Here is a 23936-nt window from a genome sequence, read left to right on the forward strand (position 1 = left end):
CTATGCCTTGGCTGCTTGGTCCCTCACACTGATTTTCTGAAGATTTTGTGAATGTGGTAACGTGAACAAGTTCATATTCATTCACTGTTTTAACATTTTTCCCCAACTATGTGTTTTTACCACATAGACCAATCTGAATTCAGTCGTTGGGTATTATTAATCTCTGGCTCTCTTCCATAGCGTGTCTTCATCCTGTCTTCCTCCCATTCCTGTTTCCTCCTCTCTGACTTTTTCCTTCCCATTCTTGCAAAGTATGCTCAAAAGGGGGTCATCTGATTGTTGGGATTAGGGTTAGGGGTTTCCTCTGTATTATTTTAGGGTCTTTACCTTACAGTGCCTCTTGGGATTTGATGCTATATAAATAAAATTTATATGATGTACATTTTCCCTATTTGCTGTAAAGAGCCTTATGGGTACACATGAGATCTCGTGTATATGTTGCATTGACATCAATGTTCATCTGTCTGCACTGCACCAGTTTTGAAATGCTTCCCAGTTCTTTCTGCATGGGATCAATACCACAATATTTCTATTCTACAGCCCCAGATTTGAACTTGCTATCGGAGCACCATTCCAAATGGATCCGACATTGGAGAGGAAAAGGGGAGTATGTCACCATAGCAACACAGCCTGCAACAGCTATTCTAATGGTATAGAGAGAGGGAGGAGCAGCGCAGGCTAATGTACATTCAGCAGCTCTTTTGGTTAAGCAGTGAAGATGTGAGGAAGAAAACCAGGAGGGACACAAAGACCATCGGAAACCTGAACAGTAAAAGGGGCAATATTAAGCTCTATGCTCTTAAGCAGTGTTGTGTGCAGTGCTCAGATTGCTGAGCTTTTACAAAATTGGCAACATTCACAATATTGCTTCATAACTGAGTTAAGATTATGTAGTCACAAGCCTTAGTAGAATAAAAATAAAAACCAAATGTGAAACAAACAAATAAAATACGTATCATCATTTGGTTAATATATTTACTGAGTCTAGCATGTCCCTGTAACAAAGCATTTGCACCGTAAAGCCTGTTGTAAACGTCATAAATCTTGTGGCTGAAAACATCACAAAGCTAATCAAAACTCAAATAAAGTGAAATACTTTTCAAACAACAAAAATTAAATTGAAATGAGCATACACATTTTCAAAACTAAGACTAAACTGAAAATAAAACTTTGAAATGAAATTAATACTAAAAACAATAACAAAATATAAAACCATAATATCTGTGAACACCAACGACCCACCCACAGGATTACACAAGTTAGTCTATCCCAAGTGCCTGTCCCAAAACTACAGGCAATTGTAGCAAAATCATTTATGTGTAACTCAAGCCACATTTACGTATTTAAATCTCTGTAGAGATGTATTAAACAAACAGAGATTGGAGTATTTTGTATACATTTTTGTATCGCCTCAGGTTGCTTGGAACCTAAGCTGAGTAGGTACTAAAAAAAGTACCTGATACCAGGTACTACCACCTAATTACCACTTAATTAAATACTACCACCCTAAAAACTGAGTCGACTCAAGTCGAACCAAGCTGACTTGAGTAGGTACTGATGAAAAAGGACTAATCTATCTCGTATGTGGTGTCCCCCAAGGCTCAATACTTGGAATAATTATTTTGGGTTTTTTTTGTTTTTTTTTTAACGTGTTACATGTTACTCTGGGCCATCTACTTCATAGCTTTAAAGGAATCTTCTACTACTGGTGATAATTTTGACCGGATTATTAAGTGATCATTCTGGGCTTATGTACAGTTGATGGCCCATTCAAGAGGCAAATGACAAAAATACCAGTATTGTATTTTCTTAAATTTTAGATATTGGAACTATATATCATCAAAACAAAGATAATTAAATAATTTTTTATCAGAACACTTACATAATTGGTATTATACAATAGTATGCATTTTACCTGCCCCTTTAGAAGGGAAGCCTTCTGAGGGCTTCCCATGATACACTGACTGTTTTGTCTTCACTGACCTTTGTCACGCACTATATGTACACCTATCTGCAATTAATCATTAATTCTTAATAATCTCTGGCTCTCTTCCACAGTATGTCTTCATCTCGTCTTCCTCCACTCACCCCAGGCAGTTGTGGCAGATGGCCACCCCTTCCTGAGCCTGGTTCTGACAGAGGCTTGTCCTGTTAATAGGGAGTCCCTAAGGGAGACTGTGGAGATTAAGTCCAAATGGATCATGTTCAGCACTTCCATTGCCAAAGCAGCTACACTGAGCTGCAGCTGCAAAGTGGTTGGTGCCTGTCGTGGTGGTAACCCCTGGAAAAGGATTTGCAGATTGCCTCAAAGAGATTCTGGTAAACTGTCAGGCTACTTAGGAGAAAGTGGTGCTCTACCTGCCCTGTGTGTCGTGTGGGTGGAGCGCTGCTTACTTTGACTGAGAACATTGTCAGGCGGTGGAATGAATACTTCGACGACCTCCTTAATCCCACTGGCAAGTCTTCCTCGTAGGAAACAGAGACTGGAGACGAGGGGGACAACTTGGCTGAGGTGAGGTCACTAAGGCAGGGGTTCTGCCACCAAGGCACTCCTTGGTGGCAGAACCCCTGGGGTGGATGAGGTTCACCCTGAGCTATTTTGGTTGACATGCCTCTACAAAATTGCAATGAAACATGAAGCGGTACCTCTGGATTGGCAGACCGGGGCGGTGGTTCACATCTTTAAGAAATGGGACTGGAAGTTGTGTTCAGGGATCACACTCCTAAGCCCCCCTGGGAAAGTCTATGCCAGGGTGCTGGAAAGGAGAGTTCGTCTGTTAGTCGAACCTTGGATAAAGGAGGAACAATGCAGTTTTTGTCCGGGTCGTGGAACACTGGACCAGCTCTTTATCCTGTCAAGAAAATTTGAGGGTGAATGGGAGTTTGCCCAACCAGTCTACATGTGTTTTGTGGACTTGCAGAAGCCATTCAACTGTGTCCCCCTGGGTGTACTGCGGGTTGCTCCGGGAGTATGGGGCCCATTGCTACGGGCCATTCGATCCTTATAGAACTGTTGCAAGAGTTTGTCCGCATAGCCGGCAATAAGTCAGACTCATTCCTCGTGCGTGATGGGCTCCGCCAGGGCTGCCCTTTGTACCAATTCTGTTTGTAATTTTTATGGACAGAATTTCTAGGCACAGCTAAGTGGTGGAAGGCTTTCACTTATGTGGTCTCAGAATCTTATCTCTGCTTTTCGCAGATGATGTGGTTCTGTTGGCCTCATTGGGTGATGGCCTCCAGCTTGCACTGGAATAGTTTGCAGCCGAGGGTGAAGCGGTGGGAATGACAATCAGCACCTAGAAATCTGATGCTCAAGAAGAAGAAGGGTGGAGTGCCCACTCAGGGACGAGTCCCTGCCCTAAGTGGAGGAGTTTAAGTATCTTGGGGTCTTGTTCACAAGTGACAGGAGAAGGGAGCAGGAGATCAACAGACCAATTGGTGCTGTGGCTGCAGTGATGCTGACACTGTACAGGTCCATAGTGGTGAAGATAGAGCTGAGTATAAAAGTGAAGCTCTCAATTTATCGGTCAATTTTTGTCTCTACCCTCATCTATGGTCACAAGCTTTGGGTAGTGTCTGAAGAACAACACTGCGAATACAAGCAGTGGAAAAAGCTTCCTCCGAAGGCTGGCTGGCCTCTCCCTTAGAGATAGGGCTAGAAGTTTGGTCATCCGGGAGGGGCTCAGAGTAGAGCTGCTGCTCCTTCACATCGAAAGGAGCCAGTTGAGGTGGTTCAGGCATTTGACAAGGATGCCTCCTGGGCACCTCCTGAGTGAGGTGTCCCGGGCATGTCCCACTGGGAGGAGGCCCTGAAGCAGACCCAGAAAATGCTGGAGAGGTTATATCTCTCAGCTGGCCTAGGAATGCCTTTGTGTCCCCCCGGACAAACTGGAGGAGGTGGCTTGGGAGAGGGAGGTGTGTAGCTTCTCATAGTAAAATTTATGGCACAGAGGTAACAAACTGTTTTCCCAAAATATACACAAGAGATATTTGGAAATTATAAAAGGTTAAAAAGACTTCTTTCCAGAATCCTCAAAGACTGTTCTGAATATTAGAATAAAAACATAGCCAGTTTAATAACCAGATAAGTGTTATTGGTTAGCAACACTGTCTTTAAGAGAAAATGGTAGAGCCACAGACTGAGCCCAGAAGATCTGCCTATTCAATGGGCAGCATGGAGGGAACGGTTGTAAGGATGCATTTAATTGATGACTTAGTTTGAAGTGTAGCGGAGGGGGTGAATGAAACAACACACACAATTCTTTCATCACCATCTGCCTGGGGTCAGCATCCCATCACCTTCCCCAAAGATGAAGAGAAGACCAGCTTCCACACCCTCAGTTCCCTGCATCTTTTCTAGCTCTTGCCCTTTTGCCCCAGTGGCCCACGCAGTTCTCAAAGAACACTATGTACTAGATGGATGGATGTACACACAGCTGTGTAGCAGTGTTTAAAGAAAAAAAAAGGTGGATCATAGAAGTGACAGCATGACATCTTTGTTTCTTATTCTGATCATTGTCACTGTTTGCTTTCGGCCTAACAGAATCCAGGCTGCCATTATTCACATGGCTGGTCTTCATCAGTACAATAAACACGTAAATAAAAACAACCAACCAAACACAAAGATATACGTAAAACTCTTAGAAAAACAAACACCTGCTCTGCTGAGATGATCTGTTTTCTCACTTTAAGTAGAAGAAAATGACTGACGTACCCGGTTATTTCGTGTCGTCTACCGCCATCTTGTGTCCAAATTTTGATTGACAGACACACACACACACACACACACGCACACACACACACACACACACACACACACAGTCGTGCCATTTTATTGTCGCAAGAACGACAACGCGGCATTAAGAAAAGACAAAAAGATATGATAGCTTTTTTTTTGTCTCTTTTGTTTTTTAAATTCACTTTAACCTAAACAAAATCTAAAACCTTTAGATTACGGAAGAAAACGACAGCGTTACCTGAAAATAAAAATTTTCTTTCAGATTTTTGGGTTTGTCCATTTGGTAAGCTTCTTTTCAAATTATGTTACGCTCCTCACGCATATATTTTTGTTAGTTTTGTTGAGTTAGCTGAGCTACGAGTCTGTATTTAATTTGTCACCTTATTTGTCACTACCAATTTTTAATAATAATAATAATAATAATAATAATAATAATAATAATAATAATAGCAGAGAAGACGATAAAGAAAATCAAATCATTAAAACTAATTAAATGGGAGGCAAAGGCCATGACGTTCACCCGGAAGTAGATCTCGTATGGTAGAACGCGCCATGGCCACTGCAGTAGTTTCTCACACAGCCTGTTAGCCGGTGATAAGCATAGCACAGGTCAGTGTTTCCTTTTGACAAGATTGGGACAGTAAGCGACAGCTGAGGGAAACTGCTCATCATGAGAAGTGTGCTGATGGTAGCGGAGAAGCCGTCCTTGGCTCAGGCCATTGCCAAAATCCTTTCTAAAGGTGGGTACAGAGTAAAAGCTGTGTCGATCAGCACGCAGTGGAAGTATGGTGGAGCCGAAATGAAATTGATTAGCTTTGATCGGCTGACTTTTTGGCGTTTGATTGGCTTTTGTTTTGTTTTTGTTGTTTCTTTCTTTGTTTTTTCAGAATACAAGGATTTTTTAAATCTGGGCACTCAGCATATATAAGCCTGGCTGGCCTGCTTGTCTTAATTAGAGTAATCCAAATGATGATTCCAGTGTTGGACTTGTTGGTTTGTTTCCTGTGTTTGCCTGTACTGCTAAATGACATATTATATACAATAGTTAAAGCAGTACTCTCTTTTTTTTAGACACTCTTAGACTGGATCTCGAATTAAACAAAAGTGTTGTGATAACAAGGCTGTCAAAACACTACACATGGACACAGAATTGACACCGTATAATATAAAGTGTCTCAGATTGCTTTAATGAGCTGTTAACAGGTGTGTAATAACTGATAACCTTTTCAGTGTCTTCTGGAAAACAAGCACAATGAGTGAAATGGGCTATTTCTCAGTAAAATTGATGTGAAAACTATACTTTGTCTAAACAGTGGATGTTGGTGAAGTTTTCCAGTGGCCCAAGTTGACCATAGCATGCTCTGTTGTGTTCAGCTGTGTCTGGAGATGGCACATATACATGCCACAGTGATGAGCTCAAACTCCAGAGAGTAGCTGGCTGAGGGGAAGCAGCTGGGGTTCTTTTTGAGGACTGGCATCCTCAGGGATACGGGGATGGTCTCTAAACCAAATTCACTGTCGAGTCCCCTGCAGGAGTGGCCGGTGTGGCAGCTGGCCTCATGGATGACCTGAGGCACCCGGTTCAAGTCGATGTTTTCCCTGGTGAGAGATGAAGAGTAGGCCTATACTGTGAATCTGGATTTGGGCTTATCTGGATTTTCTGTACTACAAAGGTGGTTCACTTCTTACTGAGGTAATTCACCATGGTAACTCATGCTGTGAATCTAACCTGCTCTGGAGCAGGTTAAATTCCAGATTAGAAATCACCACCTACTGGCCAATCAGTTCTCCAGAAAATAGCATCAGCATCCCTGGAAGAGTAGGAAGGTGTTAAGTTTTTTAACCTTGTCTAATGTCTTTGTTTCCCCATTGAGCATCAGTAACTCAGACTCACAGACATACGCATGCAACAGCTTTTTTGCAGCTTTTTTTTTTTTTTTCATTTGTTATTCTTGAGTTTAGACATTTAAAATACGTAATTCCACTCTTCTAGTGATTTAAGGAATACCGGACTTCATTATTCATTCAGAAGTTTTCTGATGCTAAATTTTCTTTTGTCATTAATCAGCTTTTTCTAATTTAACTTTAAAGACGTTCAGGTACTTTCCAACTTTGAAACTTCTTCTGTGTGAACTTCAGCTTTCAACAGTTTTGCACTTTTGCTTTCAGGTGAATGATTCAATGTATTTCAGCTCATTCAAGATTTTTTAAACTAAATATTCAGCAATTATTACATTTCAGCTCAAACCATTCAGCTGTCAGCATTCACACTGCATTTTCTTCAGGAAATGCATTCTCTAGTTACACCTTGATCTGCAACAAACAAGAGGGATGTCCACGTCTCCCGTATTAGGCTGTGAGCCAGTGAGTTTTATTATTAAATGGATCGAGTTTAAAGATCCAGAGCTCTAATTTGTAGGGCTGCAGCTATCGGATATTCGAGTAATCTATCGATTATTCCATTGATTAATCACATAAGAATAACTTTTTTTTGTTATTAATGAGCATTAATAAATATTCAAATTAGAAAAAAACACAGGTCTTTAAGAATGAACTACTCATTGGTTTCCATTTTTTTTTTAAGAAACCATAATCTTAAATGTAAAAATATGTAAATAGTCTCAAGTACAGACAAAGGTCAAAGTCAAATAAAATAAAATATACAATATACTAAGGCATAAGAAATCTACCTTTACTCTGTCTTCTTGGAAGGCTTTCCGATGTTAATTGGAGGAATGTTGTTGTGCTGCTGAAAACAGATGTTATGGTGGTGTAGACATTTTTATTAATATTAATTACTGTCTAACCTAACAACCCTCAGCTCATGGCTCAGAGTGTAATGGCTCATTGGCTTGTGAAAAGTGTGGAGTTTTTAAAAAATATATATTTTAATTATAAAAATTAAGATATTTAATTAATACAATAGTTTGTATTATTTCACTTTCGATCTGAAAAATGTTACGAAAGCCTCAACTTCTGCAGACATACTGGAGATTTTTCTCTGTGTAAAACAAACAGAGAAACAAAAAGCTACAAAAGTTGCTTTTCTTCGCAAAGTTTGTGCTTTAATGAAGGACTCCCGCAGCTTTTTCTGCTAATTTGTAAAGTTCCAATATGGAGAGATGCTTTTTCTTAGTACTAGACTTAACACTGCTGGATAGACCCATCCCATTCAACATTCTCTCAGCCAAGCAGAATCAGCATAAGAGTTTGCGTTGCAGGTTCCAGCACTTACACGTAGCTCCAGGTCGCAATGCTGCGCTCGTTGATGCGGGTGGGCAGGTTGACCAGCTGGCTGTGGTAGTCCTGCAGGCTGTACGTGCAGAAAGATTCGTCCACACACTGGCTGCTCAGTGACAGGGCCACGCACTGATGAAGGGCCAGCAGACACAGCAGAAAGACACGCAGCTGCTGAACACACAGTCAGCGAGTTTATGTTTTGATGGATTGATGAGTTTCTTATCGGTGAACCCAGACACATCACCAAGGTTTCTATACCTTCTAAAGGTGGCAAATGTAATACTGGTCTCCTATGATGGGATAGTTTTTGACTTTAGACTTCCTGTCCTACTTTGTAAGTTTTGGCTTCTTACAATTATTAAAGATTTTAGCGGAAGCCACGCTCATATTTCTTAAGGAAAAATATTATACAGGTGTCAAATATTCTGTCACCTCTAAGTTAAAAAACACGCAGCGCTACTTTTGCCTTGACATAATTTTGGAAGTTGGTTTGAAGTAGATAAGGTCACCCTGTTCAGTTCATCAGGTGTGACTGGGTCCTTTATCTAATTTGTCCACAGAAGGTAAATGGGTCCCACACTGAGCCTGGTTCTGCCAGGAGTTGTTAAACTCCTGCCTGTTAAAAGATTTCCTCACCACCACTTCACTGTGCCTGTTCATGGTGGGTTGTTGTGGTTCTCTCTCTTACATTGTCTGGCTCTCAAGATTGATCACATACAGCGATGTTACAGGGTTGCTCTTTTCTTTTTTACTGACTTACTTTACTTGAACAACACTCCCTACATTATCAGAGACCCAGCTTTTAATTACTATTATATTAGGAAATCTGGCATAACCTCTTCCTATTGTACAAATTACTTATTCTGAGCTACTGGTAGATATTGCCAGTCAGGTGAATAACATTCCTGTACTGGTCTTTAAAAAATGGACTCACAGAAATGTTGTAGTGGGTTCAGCATACAAATGTTTTTCTTTTTGTAATAGATTCATACACTTAACTTGTGCAGTCAGGATATGCAGATATTTGAACACCGCTATAGATGTCTAATAAAGTAAGTATGTAGAAAATAGGGGTGGGATTTTAAAAATTGATTTTCTAATTCAAATCGATTTTAGTTTGAATAATGCAATATCGATTTTTAAATATAAATGTATTTTGCCAGAAACGCCAGAATCTCAGGTTAAACCTCACAAAACTATTTCAACAACCACCAAATGGCTAAAACAGCAATTGAGAGCAGGTAAACAGATGTAAACACAAAGCACAGCTCATTCATGTCTGCGGACATGCAGTGGGGTGCTGAAAGCTGACATCTCACACATTCAGAAGCTGCCAGTTTGAACCAGCAGCAAAAGAAGAGCAAAAGTACGCTTCATGTTTGAAAAACATTTTCACTGCTCTCTCACAGTGTGCTCAAGAGACCAGTTTACCATCAATAATCTCTGTTTTCTGCATTATTTGCTTGCTTTTTACGCACCAGTATACTGTTGATTGCACGCTGTCACCCGCCATTTTTTATTTTTTTTTCCCAAACCGACCTCCGATAAGAGAGCCTAATTTCTGCGGTTCAATACCAAAGAAATTTAAGCTTTTACAAAATATGCTTAGATTGCAAAACACTTGGCTATTTCTCTTATAAAACCTCTGTAACTTTGCTCTGATTTTCACTTCAGCAGCATTGGGTAATGTTCATATACTGACTTGTGGTTTTCTTCAGTTTTTTAACTACTGCAGAATCTTTTTAAGGGTTATCTGCTATAAAAGCCAGGCCAAGAAAATCTACTTTATTTTTTTCTGTGTTTTATCCTCAGTCACTTTGATAAAAAGGCATCTGCTGTGATGCTTGCACCTCTAAAGTCTTACAATTGTCAGCTTTGTTTTTATACATATTTTTATATATTATATAAAAATATGGATATGTACTGATAAGTAATAAGAATTATAATATTTCTGACTGAGTCAAAATCAAATCAATTCAGTTATAGAAATCTGTGACGATATCCAGCTCTAATAGAAAATGAATGTTGTTTAATTTTACTAACCTGCAGATTGAATTAAATAGAGTTGAAAGATGTGAAAACATCCATAAATCTACTAGTGTGTTCCTTAAAGCCCATCTGAGTTTAACGTTGCTGTATGTCAGTCGGCATTACTAAAAACCAAAAAGGCAGCATACTTACCTGGAGCTGTTCCATGGCTTGACTGTTTGGCTGGAGTTAGGTGCAGTGGAGCTTCTTTGCCTTTCTTTGGTGGTCACTCTGTTCTTTGGCTTGGAGTCGATCTGTGAACTGTTTCTGGACCTACCTCTATATATGTGCCCTGTTCTTGGCTGGATTTCTGCTTGTGTGCATTGTTGATTGGGTTGTTCACCTCAAAGAGGCTGGGGTAGCTGTGTCTGTGTAGGGGGTGGGGAATATATTAGTTACTGTCATAATAGTTTGCGTACTGTCATTATAATTCAGCCTTGAGAGAGTCATTTTATTCATAAGGACATCAGCCTGTACCAGAAATTTCATGTAAGCAGGGAGAGGACGCTTGCTCACGACCACTTTGGCCTCATGCTAATGGCTGCTTCTATGACTCATCAGCAATTAGACTACAGTATGAGAGAACAAAAAAGTGAAGTAACTTTTCTGTAAAGTTTTTGACCGTGATTCAGAAGTTCATTTTTAAATTGATTTCTAAATGTAAAATGCTCAGTAGAAGAAAAAAAAAAAGCAAAACAAGTCATTTATTAATTCAGTTCAGTTTTATTTATACAGCACCCAGTCACAACAACAGTCACCTCAAGGCACTTTATGTTGTAAGGTAGACCTTACACCATAAAGACCCCAAACTAATACATCAGGATGTCAAGAGGGTGGTTAGGGTGGTGCAAGATATGCATGAGGGCAGATTGGTGATTACATCAGAGAAGTGCTCTGAGCCACTTCTTGTTTGCAGTGATGATGGACAGACTGACAGATGAGCTCAGACAGAAGTGTCTGTGGACTGTGATGTTTGCAAACACGTTGTGATCTGTAGTGAGAGTAGGGAGCAGGTGGACAAGATCTTGGAGAGTTTGGAGGTATGGTCTTGAAATTCCTATACAGTCTGGAGTGAAGACCATACCTCCAAACTCTCCAAGCCCATAGAAGAAAACGGAATGCAGGGTCGTGGAGGACATGCAGAGAGTTGGTGTGACAGAGGAGGATGCTAGAGATAGGATGAGATGGGATCTCCATAAAAGGAGCAGCAAAATGAAGGTGTAGGTGTTGACCTGTCAATTAAAATTCATCTGCTGTTTGAGCTGTTAAATTTGTATTAAGGCTTCTGGTTTTTTAACATGAACATTGAAATGTTTTGAATGACCTTATCTGTTTGTAATTATAATAAGATAACCGTGTAGCCTTTTTCATGCCTAATTTGCTCTCCTTTTTCTTTAGGAAACTGTACAAGTCGCAAGGGGCTCAATGGCGCATGCTCAGTGCACGAATACACCGGCATTTTCCAGGGCCAAACTGTACACTTTAAGATGACTTCTGTTTGTGGGCATGTGATGAGTCTCGATTTTATTGGTGGGTATCCTCCATGTTAGGTCTTGCTCAGCCTTGATCTAAATTTTCACTGTTTTTTTTTTTTTTCACCTCCTAATTTTACATGGGAGGAGTAATTAAAACAGATTATTAGGGACAGTTTTATAAAATAATACAGTTCAAAACGCCACAACTTATTGGTGTCAGATGATGAAGGGGTTATTTTCTGTGAAGCACCATTGTATAAAAAAAAAGTGTCAGTCATTGTATTGTAGTACACTGCAGTGATCAAGTGATATGAACTGTATGGCTGATATCGGTCCACAGCAATAGTGTAGTGAATGTGAAGGATGTTGCACTTTTTCTTTATTTTCCAGGGAAATATAACAACTGGGACAAAGTAGACCCTGCAGAACTCTTTAGTAAAGCTCCTACTGAAAAGAAGGAGGCCAACCCTAAACTCAATATGGTCAAGTTTCTTCAGGTAGGTTGACCCATTAATTGGCTTTACAATACATCGGTACTAGTTGTTATGTGATTTCTTATTTTAATCAGATTAGAGTCTGGACTTTGATTAGTCACTCCAAAACCTATTTGGCTTTTTTTTTTTTTAGCTGTTCAGATGTAGACTTGCTGGTGTATTATTATGTTATCGATCTTCATGTAGTGTCTTTCCCTAATGTAAAGTGCCTTGAATGGTTTTGGATCATTGTCCTGCGGAATAACCCAACTGAGCAATACTTTTGAAGTTTTGGAGTTGGAGTTCAGTTGTAGGTTTTTTTCTATGTGTGGATAATAGCTCTCACCGTGGTTCACTTGAGTCCCAGAGCCTGAGAAATGACTTTGTTTCTGGGTGCCACAATACAAAAAAACCCATTATGTGTTGCTTTTTGAGATCTTTTAGCCTACTTGGTTTTATTTAAAAGATCTCTTGATTCAGTAGATCTGGCACTAATCAGGCTATCTGGCTAATCAAATTAAACTCAGCTTTCCAAAATGTAGTTAATCACATTTAATTCACTATCAACAAAGGGGCCAGGTATATTTGATAGATTTTGTTCCCTTAATAAATGAAATCATCATTTTAAAACTGCACTTTGTATTTATTTCAGGTTTTCTCTTTCTAATATAATTCTTTTGAAGATTTGAAACGTGTCACAGTTGCACAGCATACTAACAAATTTGGGAGGGTGCAAATATGTTTTCACTGCACTGCATTGTTAACCGTAAGTTTGTGGTATCATGTCAGGTTGAAGCCAGAGGCAGTGACTGTGTGGTTTTGTGGTTGGACTGTGACAAAGAAGGAGAGAACATATGTTTCGAGGTAATGCTGGTCACCACATCTGTTTCTTATTAGTACTCTCTATTAACATAAGGCTTTCAAACTTTTTGATAAAACTTATAGTTGTAGCTGTATCAGATGGCCTACAGTCATCCTTTAGTGACCTGGTACATGCTCAAGCTGCTGTCATTTAATTTTGTGTGCTCTTTCTAGTTTTGTCCTGTTCGTGTTCTTGATCTTTTTGTGCTGTTTGTTTCTGTGTTCTGCCTCACCTGTAATTCTCTTCAAGGTGCTGGATGCCATTCAGCCAGTGATGAATAAGGGAAGTGCCAGGAGTGTTTACCGTGCCAAATTCAGCTCCATTACTGACACTGACATCTGGAATGCTATGAACCGCCTTGGAGAGCCCAATCACAATGAAGCTCTGTCAGTAGATGCACGGCAAGAGCTGGATCTGCGTATTGGCTGTGCCTTCACCCGGTACACTGCTCTCTTCACCCACACACAGCTGTCTACTGATGTAGAAGGTTTCAAAATTACAATTCAAATAAATACCCTGGTGATACTGGAGCCTTATTGTCTCATCTCTCTATATACTGTACTGTATGTAGCAGAGATGACAATAAAGTTTACTTTGACTTTGACTTTGATTTCTCACGTAAGCTCAGAATTGTGTGATTAATCAAGCAGAAGAGGAAGGTTAGTTAAATACCACACTTTCAAACTGCACTAATTTAAAAAAAAAAAAAAAAAAGGGGTCCCAAACTCAAAATGCCACAGAGCACTGTTTTTGTGTGATTTCACCTCCATCCAAAGCTTAGTTCATCTGGTCAGAGGTTTATGAAATTCCAGATTCTTTGAAAACATGGTTGATTACAGCTGATCAAAGATATTTATACTGTTCATTTAAGGTTTTTTTCTTGACTAAACTAATTTTCAGGTTCCAAACAAAGTATTTTCAAGGGAAATATGGCAATCTAGACTCTTCGTTAATCTCCTTTGGTCCGTGCCAGACCCCAACACTTGGCTTCTGTGTGGAACGCCATGACAAGATCCAGTCCTTTAAACCAGAGACTTACTGGGTCATCCAGGCAAAGGTAAACCATGACCTCAGTTTCCTGCCACACTGTCAAAGATTCCTTTCTGCTGTGCGGTATTGACAGAAATGATGTGCTTTGTTCAGGTTTTTAAAGGAAAGGAGAGTCCACTGACACTGGACTGGAACAGAGTTAGGGTCTTTGACAGAGAGGTGGGTCAAATGTTTGTCAACCTGGCGAAAACATCCAGGGATGCGCAGGTGAGTGCAAAAACCAGACTTTGTGGTTTGTAGATAATATTTTTTTATTGTACATGTGCTGTCTGACATTATGAAGGTCATGATTATTATTCCGTTTCCTGTTTCACCAAATATTAAATTAACTACAAAGACAAACGTCTGCTTTATAAAACATTTTCCAGTCAATCTGAATTATAATAAATTTAGGTCAGCTTGCTTAAGCAGGTGTCTGCTCTCTCTCACAGGTGGAGTTGGTGAGTAAGAAGGAGAAGACCAAGCAGAGGCCTCAAGCCTTAAACACAGTGGAGATGTTGAGAGTGGCTAGTTCTGCCTTAGGTATTTACATATGTATATTTACATTTACAGCTATTTATATTTACTTTTTCATGAGCTGTCATTTCTCCTGAGCATACAAATACACTGAGGGGATGGGTTTGTGGTTTTTCATGAGTCATGGATAGGAAAAACAATAGTTTTTTTTTCTTGTTTTGGTTTGTTTAATCTTTATGAAGTTTGAACTAAGAATGTTAAGCTTGATTAGATGAAACTGACTCAAATATAATTGAACACGTTTGGTTCCCTGGTGATTCTAAATTGATACATGTGTTGATGCAGGATGTGTTTTATGGATATGTGGTGTAGTGTAAAGTATTTTGAGTGATCGGAATAGGATATCCTTGATGTATCTACTAGGAGGCTGAGGGGTATCCACTATTTTTAGCTACTGTGTTACGCACCGTGAGTTAAATTGTAATCAAATGTGCTTTATAAATAAAACTGTTATTGCCAATCGCCGCTTTACACAGCGTCCCAACTTCTTCGGAATTCGGGTTGTGAATATGGCTGCTATAACACTGACAGTTGTTCTGATCTTTGATTATTATGTTTGCAAAAATAAAATGATACTGTCTTTATATTTGATCCTTGTACTTTTAATATTGTTTCAATGAAAGGTAAGGGTCATGTACTGGAAAACCCACCTTACACTTTATCCTTTGCGATCGAGAGGAACAGTCACTTACTGGAGAGTATCTTCTGTTCTATTCTTACCTTATATCTAAACTTATCATAAAAAGTCTTTTGAATGGAATTTATATTCACAGGAATGGACTCAGGTTTTCTATTGTTTTAATGTTTAATGAGTTTGACCATCACACCCATTACTTATGTGACATAAGATATCTCAATGCATTTCTCTGTTAGATGATGTATTTCTTTGTACTTATTATATGTGGCATGAAAGACTGCTGGGTGTGCCCTTGTGGCAGCACAGGTGAATGAGTCTGTTAGAGAAGATGCTCCACTGCCTGTCCAGTAAATGGTGCAGATGGTGATCTGGGTTATACATAGATGGATAAGAGTTTGTTTAGTGACAGCCTCTATGCCATAGTTTCAAGTGTGTCCAGTTTGCAGCCAATCACATCCAGCCTTCCTCATCGGTGTACTCTGTCTGCTGGAAGAAAAAATGTGAAAGAATTAAAGAGAAAAAGGATGTGATAAAGGATGTGATATTATGTTTCAGGCATGGGTCCCCAGCATACTATGCAGATTGCTGAGCGCCTATATACACAGGGCTACATCAGCTACCCACGTACCGAGACGACCCACTACCCAGCAAACTTCGACCTGAAGGGAACACTGAAGCAGCAGACCAACAACCCCTTCTGGGTAGAAGAGGTGAGTACATTCATTCAAGGCTGCTCATATGTGTATACATAAAGTGATTCATTCAATTCAGTTCAATTCAATTCTATTCACACAACCCCAAATCGCAACAACAGTCACATCAAGGCAATCCTACAGTAGTACAAAGAAAGAGCCACTTAGAAATTAATGTGATTGAAAATGATAAAAGGTTTTTTTAATTTTTCATCAGGTAAAAGCTCTGCTTTCAACTGGAATAAACCAACCCAGGAAGGGCACTGATGCTGGAGATCATCCACCTATTACTCCCATGTGTGCTGCCACGGAAGCAGAACTAGGTGAGCAATACAGGCAAATAACTGAACAATATCACCTCTTTTTATGATACACCTCTATTTATATAGGGCATGCCTTCAAGGAGCAATGAGCAATATTGTAGACATATTTTCTGTTAGTCAATCTAGGAAATGTTAGGTTAATAAAGAGTTTGAATATTCAAAGCCCTATATATAACATGTTAGGATGTCTGATGGTTATTATAGTTAAAATATTATTATAGTTAAAATAAAAAATATCCTTTGTTGTGGAATTTGTGAATTTGGTTTAAAAAAGCAATTTGTCACAAATTAATGATGGTTTGGGCATTTTTATTGAGGCGAGTCAACAGATTTCAAAAGCAACCTGTGCACAAAGCTTGTCATCATTTAGAAGCATTAGGTGCTCTAAAATCTCACAAATGATAGTAGTTGAAAACTTCACACAGTTGGCTGTAGTTCAGTTGATAGAGCAGATCACTTGCTAATCTTAAGTTTGGTGGTTTGACCCAGTCTGCATGCCCCAAGTTGCTCTCTGATGCATCTGACAGAGTATGAATGTGTGCATGTTTTGATAGAAAGCACTTAAAGAGTAGAAGAAAGTGCTTGTTTGAGTGGGTGAAATGTTGTATAAAAATGGCTTTGAATGCTCTGGGGGAGTGCTATATGTAAGAATCAGTCCATTTAACTTGAACTCTTAAATTCTCTCTAGCACAGGGGTGGGCAATTAATTTTCCCACAGGGCCACTGCATGACTAACTGGTAGATGGTAGCACCAATAAGATGAACTCAGTTCTTTTTACAAACTGTTACTATTAAGATTAGATGTTACAAATATTCAACAAAAATGAGCAACAGGCATAGTAAAATCAATAACTGTGTGAAAAAATGTCCTGAAAGTGGGTCAGCTATCCTTTAAAAAATTAATTAATTAAACAGGAATTTTTATTTTCAATATATACATACACACTATTCCCTACCTGCTAGCATATTAGACCCTGCTGTTATGTGATTGTCTCAGAGGCATCTTTGCACAGCCTGCACCTGGCATCTTGCTTGCTGTGGTAGACCCCAGCCTCTATCGACTTCGTGCTTCACTTTTAAGTTGTGCTGTATTGTGTACTGTGCTGCCACCATTAGTGCCTCTGTGTTTCAGTTTAGCTTTCTCCAGGTGTCAGTAGGATTTTTCAATATCAGCCACTTCTTCTGTCTGCCAGTGGTACATACCATGCAGGGGCCTGTCCGTCGATAATGGTTTCACTTCTTGCTCCTCTTCGTTCATTAGTCACCTCCTCTCCATGAATGCCTCCATCGATGCCAGGTGTGAATGACACATTGTCTTATTGACAATGGTCACAGCTGATCATGTGCTTGGTGAATACCACAGACAGCAGAAACCCAAGAATGAAGGGGAGCAATAAGAGAAACCATTATTGAAGGACAGGCCCCAGCGTGGCAGACAGAAGAAGCCAGTCTTGTTAATGATCTGGCTGAGGGGGTTCAAGGTTATGCAGAACAACAGTGGGGACAAGGCACCTCCTTGGTACATCCCGGACTTGGTGGTGACTTGTGCTATTGATTTGAAGTTGTCCCTGTTGAATCGCTGATGAATCTTAGGGTCCTGTTGATCTTGTATATTTCTAGGCATTCCAAGATCCATGTGGAAGGCACTGAGTCATAGGCTTTCTTGTAGTCAATCCAGGTAGTGCACAGGTTGGTCAGTCTGGTCTTACAGTCTCAGGCAACTGCTCTTTCTACCAGGAGCTGGTGTTTTGCCCCTCTGGTGTTTCCTTTCTGTGTCCTACTCACGTACTGAGCCATGTGCCTTTTCATCTTAGCCACCATGATGCTTGACAGGAGCTTCCATGTGGTACTGAAACAGGTATATTAAAGGACTCGTCCCATCCCAGTAACAAACTGTTTCAACTTCTGCAATGAGGCAGAAGGTTCCGCACCATGGGGGCAAAAATCACGAGACTCTAGTAGCTTCTGTCCTCTGGTCCTAAATCAGAATGTGCCCCCACTCCCCTCACAGTATCCATAAGTGACTGAAACAGGACCTTATATTGTATTCTTGTCACAGAACTTTCATGGTCATATTTCATATCGTATCTGATTCATTTTTATGTTACATGCTGCTAGACTGATCATGCTGCTTCACTACTGTGTATACTACTCTGGTCACTTGTTTTAATTGCACTGCTCTGTCAATACATTACTGTGCTAATATGGCACAAGACACACTGTTCTAAAAAGTATTTGAAATTGAATAACCCAACATCTAACAGTGTGAAGTTATTACACTGTAGAATATTAGAATAGTACATCAATAACTATGTATACCCAAATGTGTTCTTTTCTTCCCACAGGAAGTGATGGCTGGCGGCTATATGAGTACATTACCCGGCATTTTATTGCCACTGTAAGTCAAGACTGCAAGTACCTACAAACCACTATAGAGTTCAGCATTGGCACAGAGGCTTTCTCATGTAGTGGAAGAACCCTTATATCACCAGGTAAACATAGATGATTGTTTTGCAGAATTTTGCAGTACTTACCTGCAGTAAACCATTGCATTGTATTAACATCATTGTTTGCTTAGTGTATGGAGTAATTGCTTGTGACTATGTAGCTGTCAAAGGTGCCTTATGACATCATAAACTTTGCTTATAGCCAGACTCTGTGATTGTATGCCCTTTTGGTGTAGACAAGATACAGACCACATGGTGGCACTATTCAGATGGAGTTTTTAGGATTTGACACCTGTCTATATTTTGTGGTTCTTCATAACTATTTTAGAATACAGCTGCAAATAATGTCAGCAGTGAGTCCTTAATCAGCTTTCTGAGTCCGTGAACGATGGCCTGACATTGTGCTTTAGAGCTGCTTGATTAAGAATTTACTGCTTCATTAAACATAGTCTCACCCATACTTCTTACCCAGATGCAGGAAAACAGGCCCAAACTGCAACAGTATTTCCCTTTCTTCCAACAAAATTTTTATCATTTAAACGTGCAGTCATGTGGAAGAAAAATTTACATGAGTCTATGCATCTCAGGCTTGAGTGTTCTTTTTGCAGAGCAGTACTTTGTTCCCCCATAGTCTAGTCGCTTTGCTGATATGATGAGTGACAAGAATCCTGCAGAAATGTTTTTTGTTAATGTTGTGTACACTTCCTTTAAACATGTCTTGGGAAGATCAAACCTTAATAGATCTTTACATTAAGAAAGGATCTATTTGTCTACTCCTCTGACTTGTATAACAATCAGATTATGGCTTAGATCTTCAGTGCAGAGTAGGGCTGGCAATATGGCCTAAAATCCATATCGCGGTATAATTTGAAGCATGTGCGGTAACGATATATATCGCGATATATTCTTTTCTTCTGTATAACGTATTTTCCACACTTTAAGGCACCAGAGATGGGCAGTAACACGTAACACGTTACTGTAATCTGATTACTTTTTTCAAGTAACGAGTAAAGTAAGGGATTACTATTGCAAAAACGGTAATTAGATTACCGTTACTTCCCTGTAGGAACACTGCGTTACTTAAACCGTGATTTTTTTATTTATTTTTTTGCGAGAATGTCTCATGACAATGACGTAAGCGAGTGCGACGTTCGTGACAACAGCTGTGTGCAGATCAACAATGGATAATATATCGAGTGCGGGAGAGAGTATGAGCATGCAGCATTTAAAGCGTGGAAGTACTGACCTTATTTTGAGTTTGATTCCATAAAAAGTGACAAAAACATTTGCGTCCATTGTGCGTGGGAAGAAAACTTCTTTTTACAGCAAAAAAAACCCCTAAACAAGCACCGAGTGTGCAACGACGTAATGGGAAATTCACAGAGAAACTCGCGGATTCTTCAACTGACCACTGCGGCACACCTGCACCAGGGCAAACCTCCGCCAACCCCACTCCTGCTTTACAGGTGAAAATAGAGCAAAAGGACCGCTGAGTCTTTGATTTTATTTATTTTCTGCTGTGTTTTACTTGCATCTATTTGAAAGTGTAAACACAAAAAAATGTTGTCTGTGAAGGTTCTCAGTCATCCAGGTCATCGTAGTCAAAGGAGCTTGCAAAGAAAAGCGTCTGGACTTCTTTAAGTTGCGAGAAGCTAAAATCCTCTTTCGAGGATGCCAATGTTCACATTTTGGACAGAGAGGACAGATGGTTTGAAAGAGGAGTGAAAGAAGCCATCTATGTCCACTGTGAGCGACCATCTTTGAACAGAGGCGGGGGTTTACGACACCAACTCTCTGCCATCTATAATCCAGTTTTGAGATCCCTTCCCAGACGCCTTAACGCCCACTCACATCCTGGGCCAGCTGACCTCAGGAATTCGCATGATAAGATGGGGCCAGGTTTCACAATGAGCTCACCCGAAACTCTGGCTGATTGGGACTAGAGATGGCACAATACCACTTTTTTATGTCCGATACCGATATCATAAATTTGGATATCTGCCGATACCGATATGAATCCGATATAGTGTTTTTTTTAATCAACAAAACTGTTTTTTAAATATCTTGCTGCATTTTGTATAAGTTCATACTCAAGTTTAAAACAACAACTACACCAAAGCTATTCTGTTATACCTGTATGCAAAAAAAAAAAAAATTCATAGTTCAGCAATACTGATCAATCTAATAAACTTAAACCTACACCATCCTCTCTATTCTGGTATTTTAAAGAGTACTTAGCATAAATATTAAGCAACCTAACTAATAGGGTTCCAACTCCCAGCAACAACAAAAATAAATAAATAAAAAATAGGGAACCACCCCTCACGCTCCACCTCATGATGCTTAATCGACGTAATCAACCTTAATTTGATGCAGTGTGAAAAAAAATACACAGAAATCAATTCTTTTTCAAGAAATATTAAATAGATTCAACATCTTTCTTCAACAAAATTGCAGACTGCACAGATGGTACCTTCCCAAAGGAAAAAGTACTATAGCTTACTAGGGTATATTAGACTTAACAGTTACTATATACAATAATGGACTTCTATACATTTTACATCAGATTAAAACTTTGGGTGTAAGATTCAGATAAATATTAAATAATTAAAAGCTCGACATTTTAAATGAGAATAAGAAAGAAAAGTATGTCTTTGTGCCCCCTTTTCCCTGTTAATGCCCTATCGGCCCCCCTGGCTAAACTTTGCTAGATCCGCCCCTGCACAGTTACCAGCGTCAGCTGTAGAAAAAGATCCTGGAGTAGAAAGTAATAATAAATAAATTCTAACAACAGCTGATCAAGCTTAAACGTGCTGCTGTTGTTTAGCCGCTGGTTTCCTCTGTCTGGTGCAAAGTGGGCCAAAAGCAAACAAGAGACAAACAAGAGTCGCGACAGAAAAGCCGATCAGCTGATCATTAAGCAGTTTCATGATTGAAGTAGCAGCCGGAGAGCGAGAGGCAGTCGCTCGTTAAGCTTAACGCAGGAATGCTTTACAGACATTCAGAGATGGACTTACACACTTGCTTTACTTCTCTCGGGGATAACTTTGTCGGAGATGAAATGCCGGGTTGCTAGCGAAGCTCCAAATGCTATCCAGACCACCGACAGGTCCCGCATGCCACAGCCGCTCTATCACGTGATGCATACTGCTCCGACGTGCTAACGTTCTGAGGTGAGTTACAGCGTGTTGCAAGTTTTGTGAGGTGCTTTCGTGATATTTAATGGATCGGATTACATTTTTTATTTTTCTCCGATATCCGATCCAGTAATTTAGGTCAGTATCGGACCGATACCGATACGTAATATCGGATCGGTCCATCTCTAATTGGGACCCACGCCCAGTTTCACACCTTGGCTCAGGCGATTAGAGGATCATCAGGGGGTCCTTCTCTCCCTCTGTGGGGGGGGTTACTCCCACTAGGTTTATATCTGGGACTCTCCACCATTTGACCTTAGAACTGAAGAAGCTTCTCGGATGAGAGGTGAAACATCTTCAAGCAACTTAAAGAAGTCCAGACGCTTTTCTTTGCAAGCTCCTTTGACAAAAAAATTTTATTTTATGTGCTGGAATGTGCAGAAAATAGGTTTAAATGTTAAACTAATTTCTTCAAGTCAGAGAATGGTGCATATAATTAAATTTTTCGCTTGATGCATAAAGTTAAAAGATTAAAACTGATAAAAACAAGTTTAAAAAAAAGAGACTTTTCCATTTGATTACATTTTGTATGATGGATTATGCAGAAAAAGTAGAATTGGGCTGAAAGATCTATCGCTTTATCACCTATTCAGGTTGTAAATCGGGTTTTTAAAAAGTGACTAAGTAATTAATTACTTTTGAAAATAAGTAATCAGTAAAGTAACGGGATTACTTTTTGGGGAAGTAATCAGTAATTAGTTACTGATTACTTTTTTCAAGTAACTTGACCAACACTGTAAGGCACACTTAAAATCCTTTAATTTTCTCAAAAATTGAGAGTGTGCCTTATGTATGAATTCTGGTTGTGCTTACTGACCTCGAATCGATTTTGGCGTGCAGAAATCTGTTAAAAAATGTTTTAGTACAACTTTGGTAAGCCGCATTGCTTGATGGATTGTCAGAGCATTACGGCTGCCGTAGTGAGGAGCTTCGCGGAGTAATCTGGGTCCAAAACTCCGTCTCTTCAGGTCCCTAAGTCAAACGAACACTGAGAGTTAAACACGGTCTAAATTCTTTAATCTTTAATAAAATCATCAGCGTTGCTGCTTTACCAGGTGTAACAATTAAGTTTAACATCCATGCATCCATGAAAACAGAATTTATTAAATTTAACGGAGTTAGAAGTTAACAGGAAGTTAGCTCGCTAGTTTACAGCTAAACATAACATACCATGTTCTGACTGAGAGACTTTTGAAACTAGTTAAAACGTACAGCTCTGCTACCACTTCCGACATAAATGAAGACAGAAAACTAAACAGCAAGGGCGTTTGCAGGGTTACTGAAGTTGGACTGCCTGGTATATAATGTTGTGCTACGTGATTGCTAGTGACACAGCTATATTAGCATAATATTAGCACAGTGAAGCTGGAGGATGAACGCCAACTTTTTTTCCCACGTTAACATTTATTAACTTTTTTTCCTACTCAATAAATGTTAACGTGACGGATTCTGGTGATCAGGGACAAATGCAATCGCATAGCAGGATGCTATACATGGGGCAAACTTCAGTCAGGAGAACAACTGAGATTATTTATCCACAATACAAGGTTAGTTATTAATATACTGCAACAATATGGGAATAAAACAGCTGCGAGAGAATTCAACATTAATGAATCAATGTTACGGAAGTGGAGGAAGCACAGTTTTTAGCTTTCCCCATATTTCAAAAAGTGCTTCATCTCTTTGCTATGACTGTCCCCCGGCATAATTTGTAGATGATAGTGGTTGCTACAACTACTGTTTTGGTCGGAAGCAGCTGCGATGCTTCCGACCAAAACAGCTTGATGACATCATCATCATGCGCTATCGCAGTACCGATATCGTTGGCCAAATTTATATCGTTTCTATCGTATATCGTTTATATCACCCACCCGTAGTGAAGAGATTTGTGAACATTAAAGAATTACCACGCCTGCAGCAAGCTAATCCTTGCTAAATGTGCATTTTGTTTTCAGGTTACACGACTGTAATGCCATGGCAGGGCATCCCTCTGGAAGAGTCCATACCAGTATGTGAGCGTGGAGACACTTTCTCAGTAGATGAGATCAAGCTGATAGAAAAGCAAACCAGCCCACCAGACTACCTGACTGAGGCTGAACTCATCACCCTCATGGAGAAACATGGCATTGGTATACTTAAATACTTTTTAAATAATTTAAGCAACAAGCTGGAGTTCAAGTATCTCGGGGTCTTGTTCGCGAGTGATGGGAGAAGGGAGCCGGAGATCGACAGACGGATTGGGGCTGCAGCTGCAGTAA

At 39.7% G+C, this 23936-nt stretch overlaps 2 protein-coding genes across 3 annotated transcripts in view; one reads left to right on the top strand and one right to left on the bottom strand.

The window, feature by feature from the left end:
* Positions 1-23936, top strand: part of top3b (DNA topoisomerase III beta) — a 46233-nt gene that overhangs the window by 15209 nt on the left and 7088 nt on the right. Inside the window, exons 3-14 of one of the 2 annotated variants that reach the window (XM_080895068.1) lie at positions 2059-2512; positions 11405-11536; positions 11872-11978; positions 12744-12818; positions 13066-13256; positions 13717-13873; positions 13960-14073; positions 14298-14388; positions 15575-15729; positions 15929-16034; positions 18380-18526; positions 23634-23807. In XM_080895068.1, the coding sequence (XP_080751194.1) occupies positions 11494-11536; positions 11872-11978; positions 12744-12818; positions 13066-13256; positions 13717-13873; positions 13960-14073; positions 14298-14388; positions 15575-15729; positions 15929-16034; positions 18380-18526; positions 23634-23807 (1360 nt within the window). In that variant the 5' untranslated portion in view covers positions 2059-2512; positions 11405-11493. Of the gene's footprint in view, positions 1-2058; positions 2513-5258; positions 5479-11404; positions 11537-11871; positions 11979-12743; positions 12819-13065; positions 13257-13716; positions 13874-13959; positions 14074-14297; positions 14389-15574; positions 15730-15928; positions 16035-18379; positions 18527-23633; positions 23808-23936 lie in introns of those variants that run through there. The other variant, XM_080895067.1, reaches the window with a different exon arrangement.
* Positions 5495-8155, bottom strand: LOC308403896 (uncharacterized protein; the record flags this gene model as incomplete). The annotated part of the gene is made up of 2 exons (XM_080893693.1): positions 5495-6337; positions 7974-8155. Coding segments are annotated over 2 exons (411 nt in total), but the record flags the coding sequence as incomplete, so codon positions are not given.

Source organism: Rhamphochromis sp. 'chilingali' (assembly GCF_963969265.1).
Source record: "Rhamphochromis sp. 'chilingali' genome assembly, chromosome: 10".
Taxonomy (NCBI): domain Eukaryota; kingdom Metazoa; phylum Chordata; class Actinopteri; order Cichliformes; family Cichlidae; genus Rhamphochromis; species Rhamphochromis sp. 'chilingali'.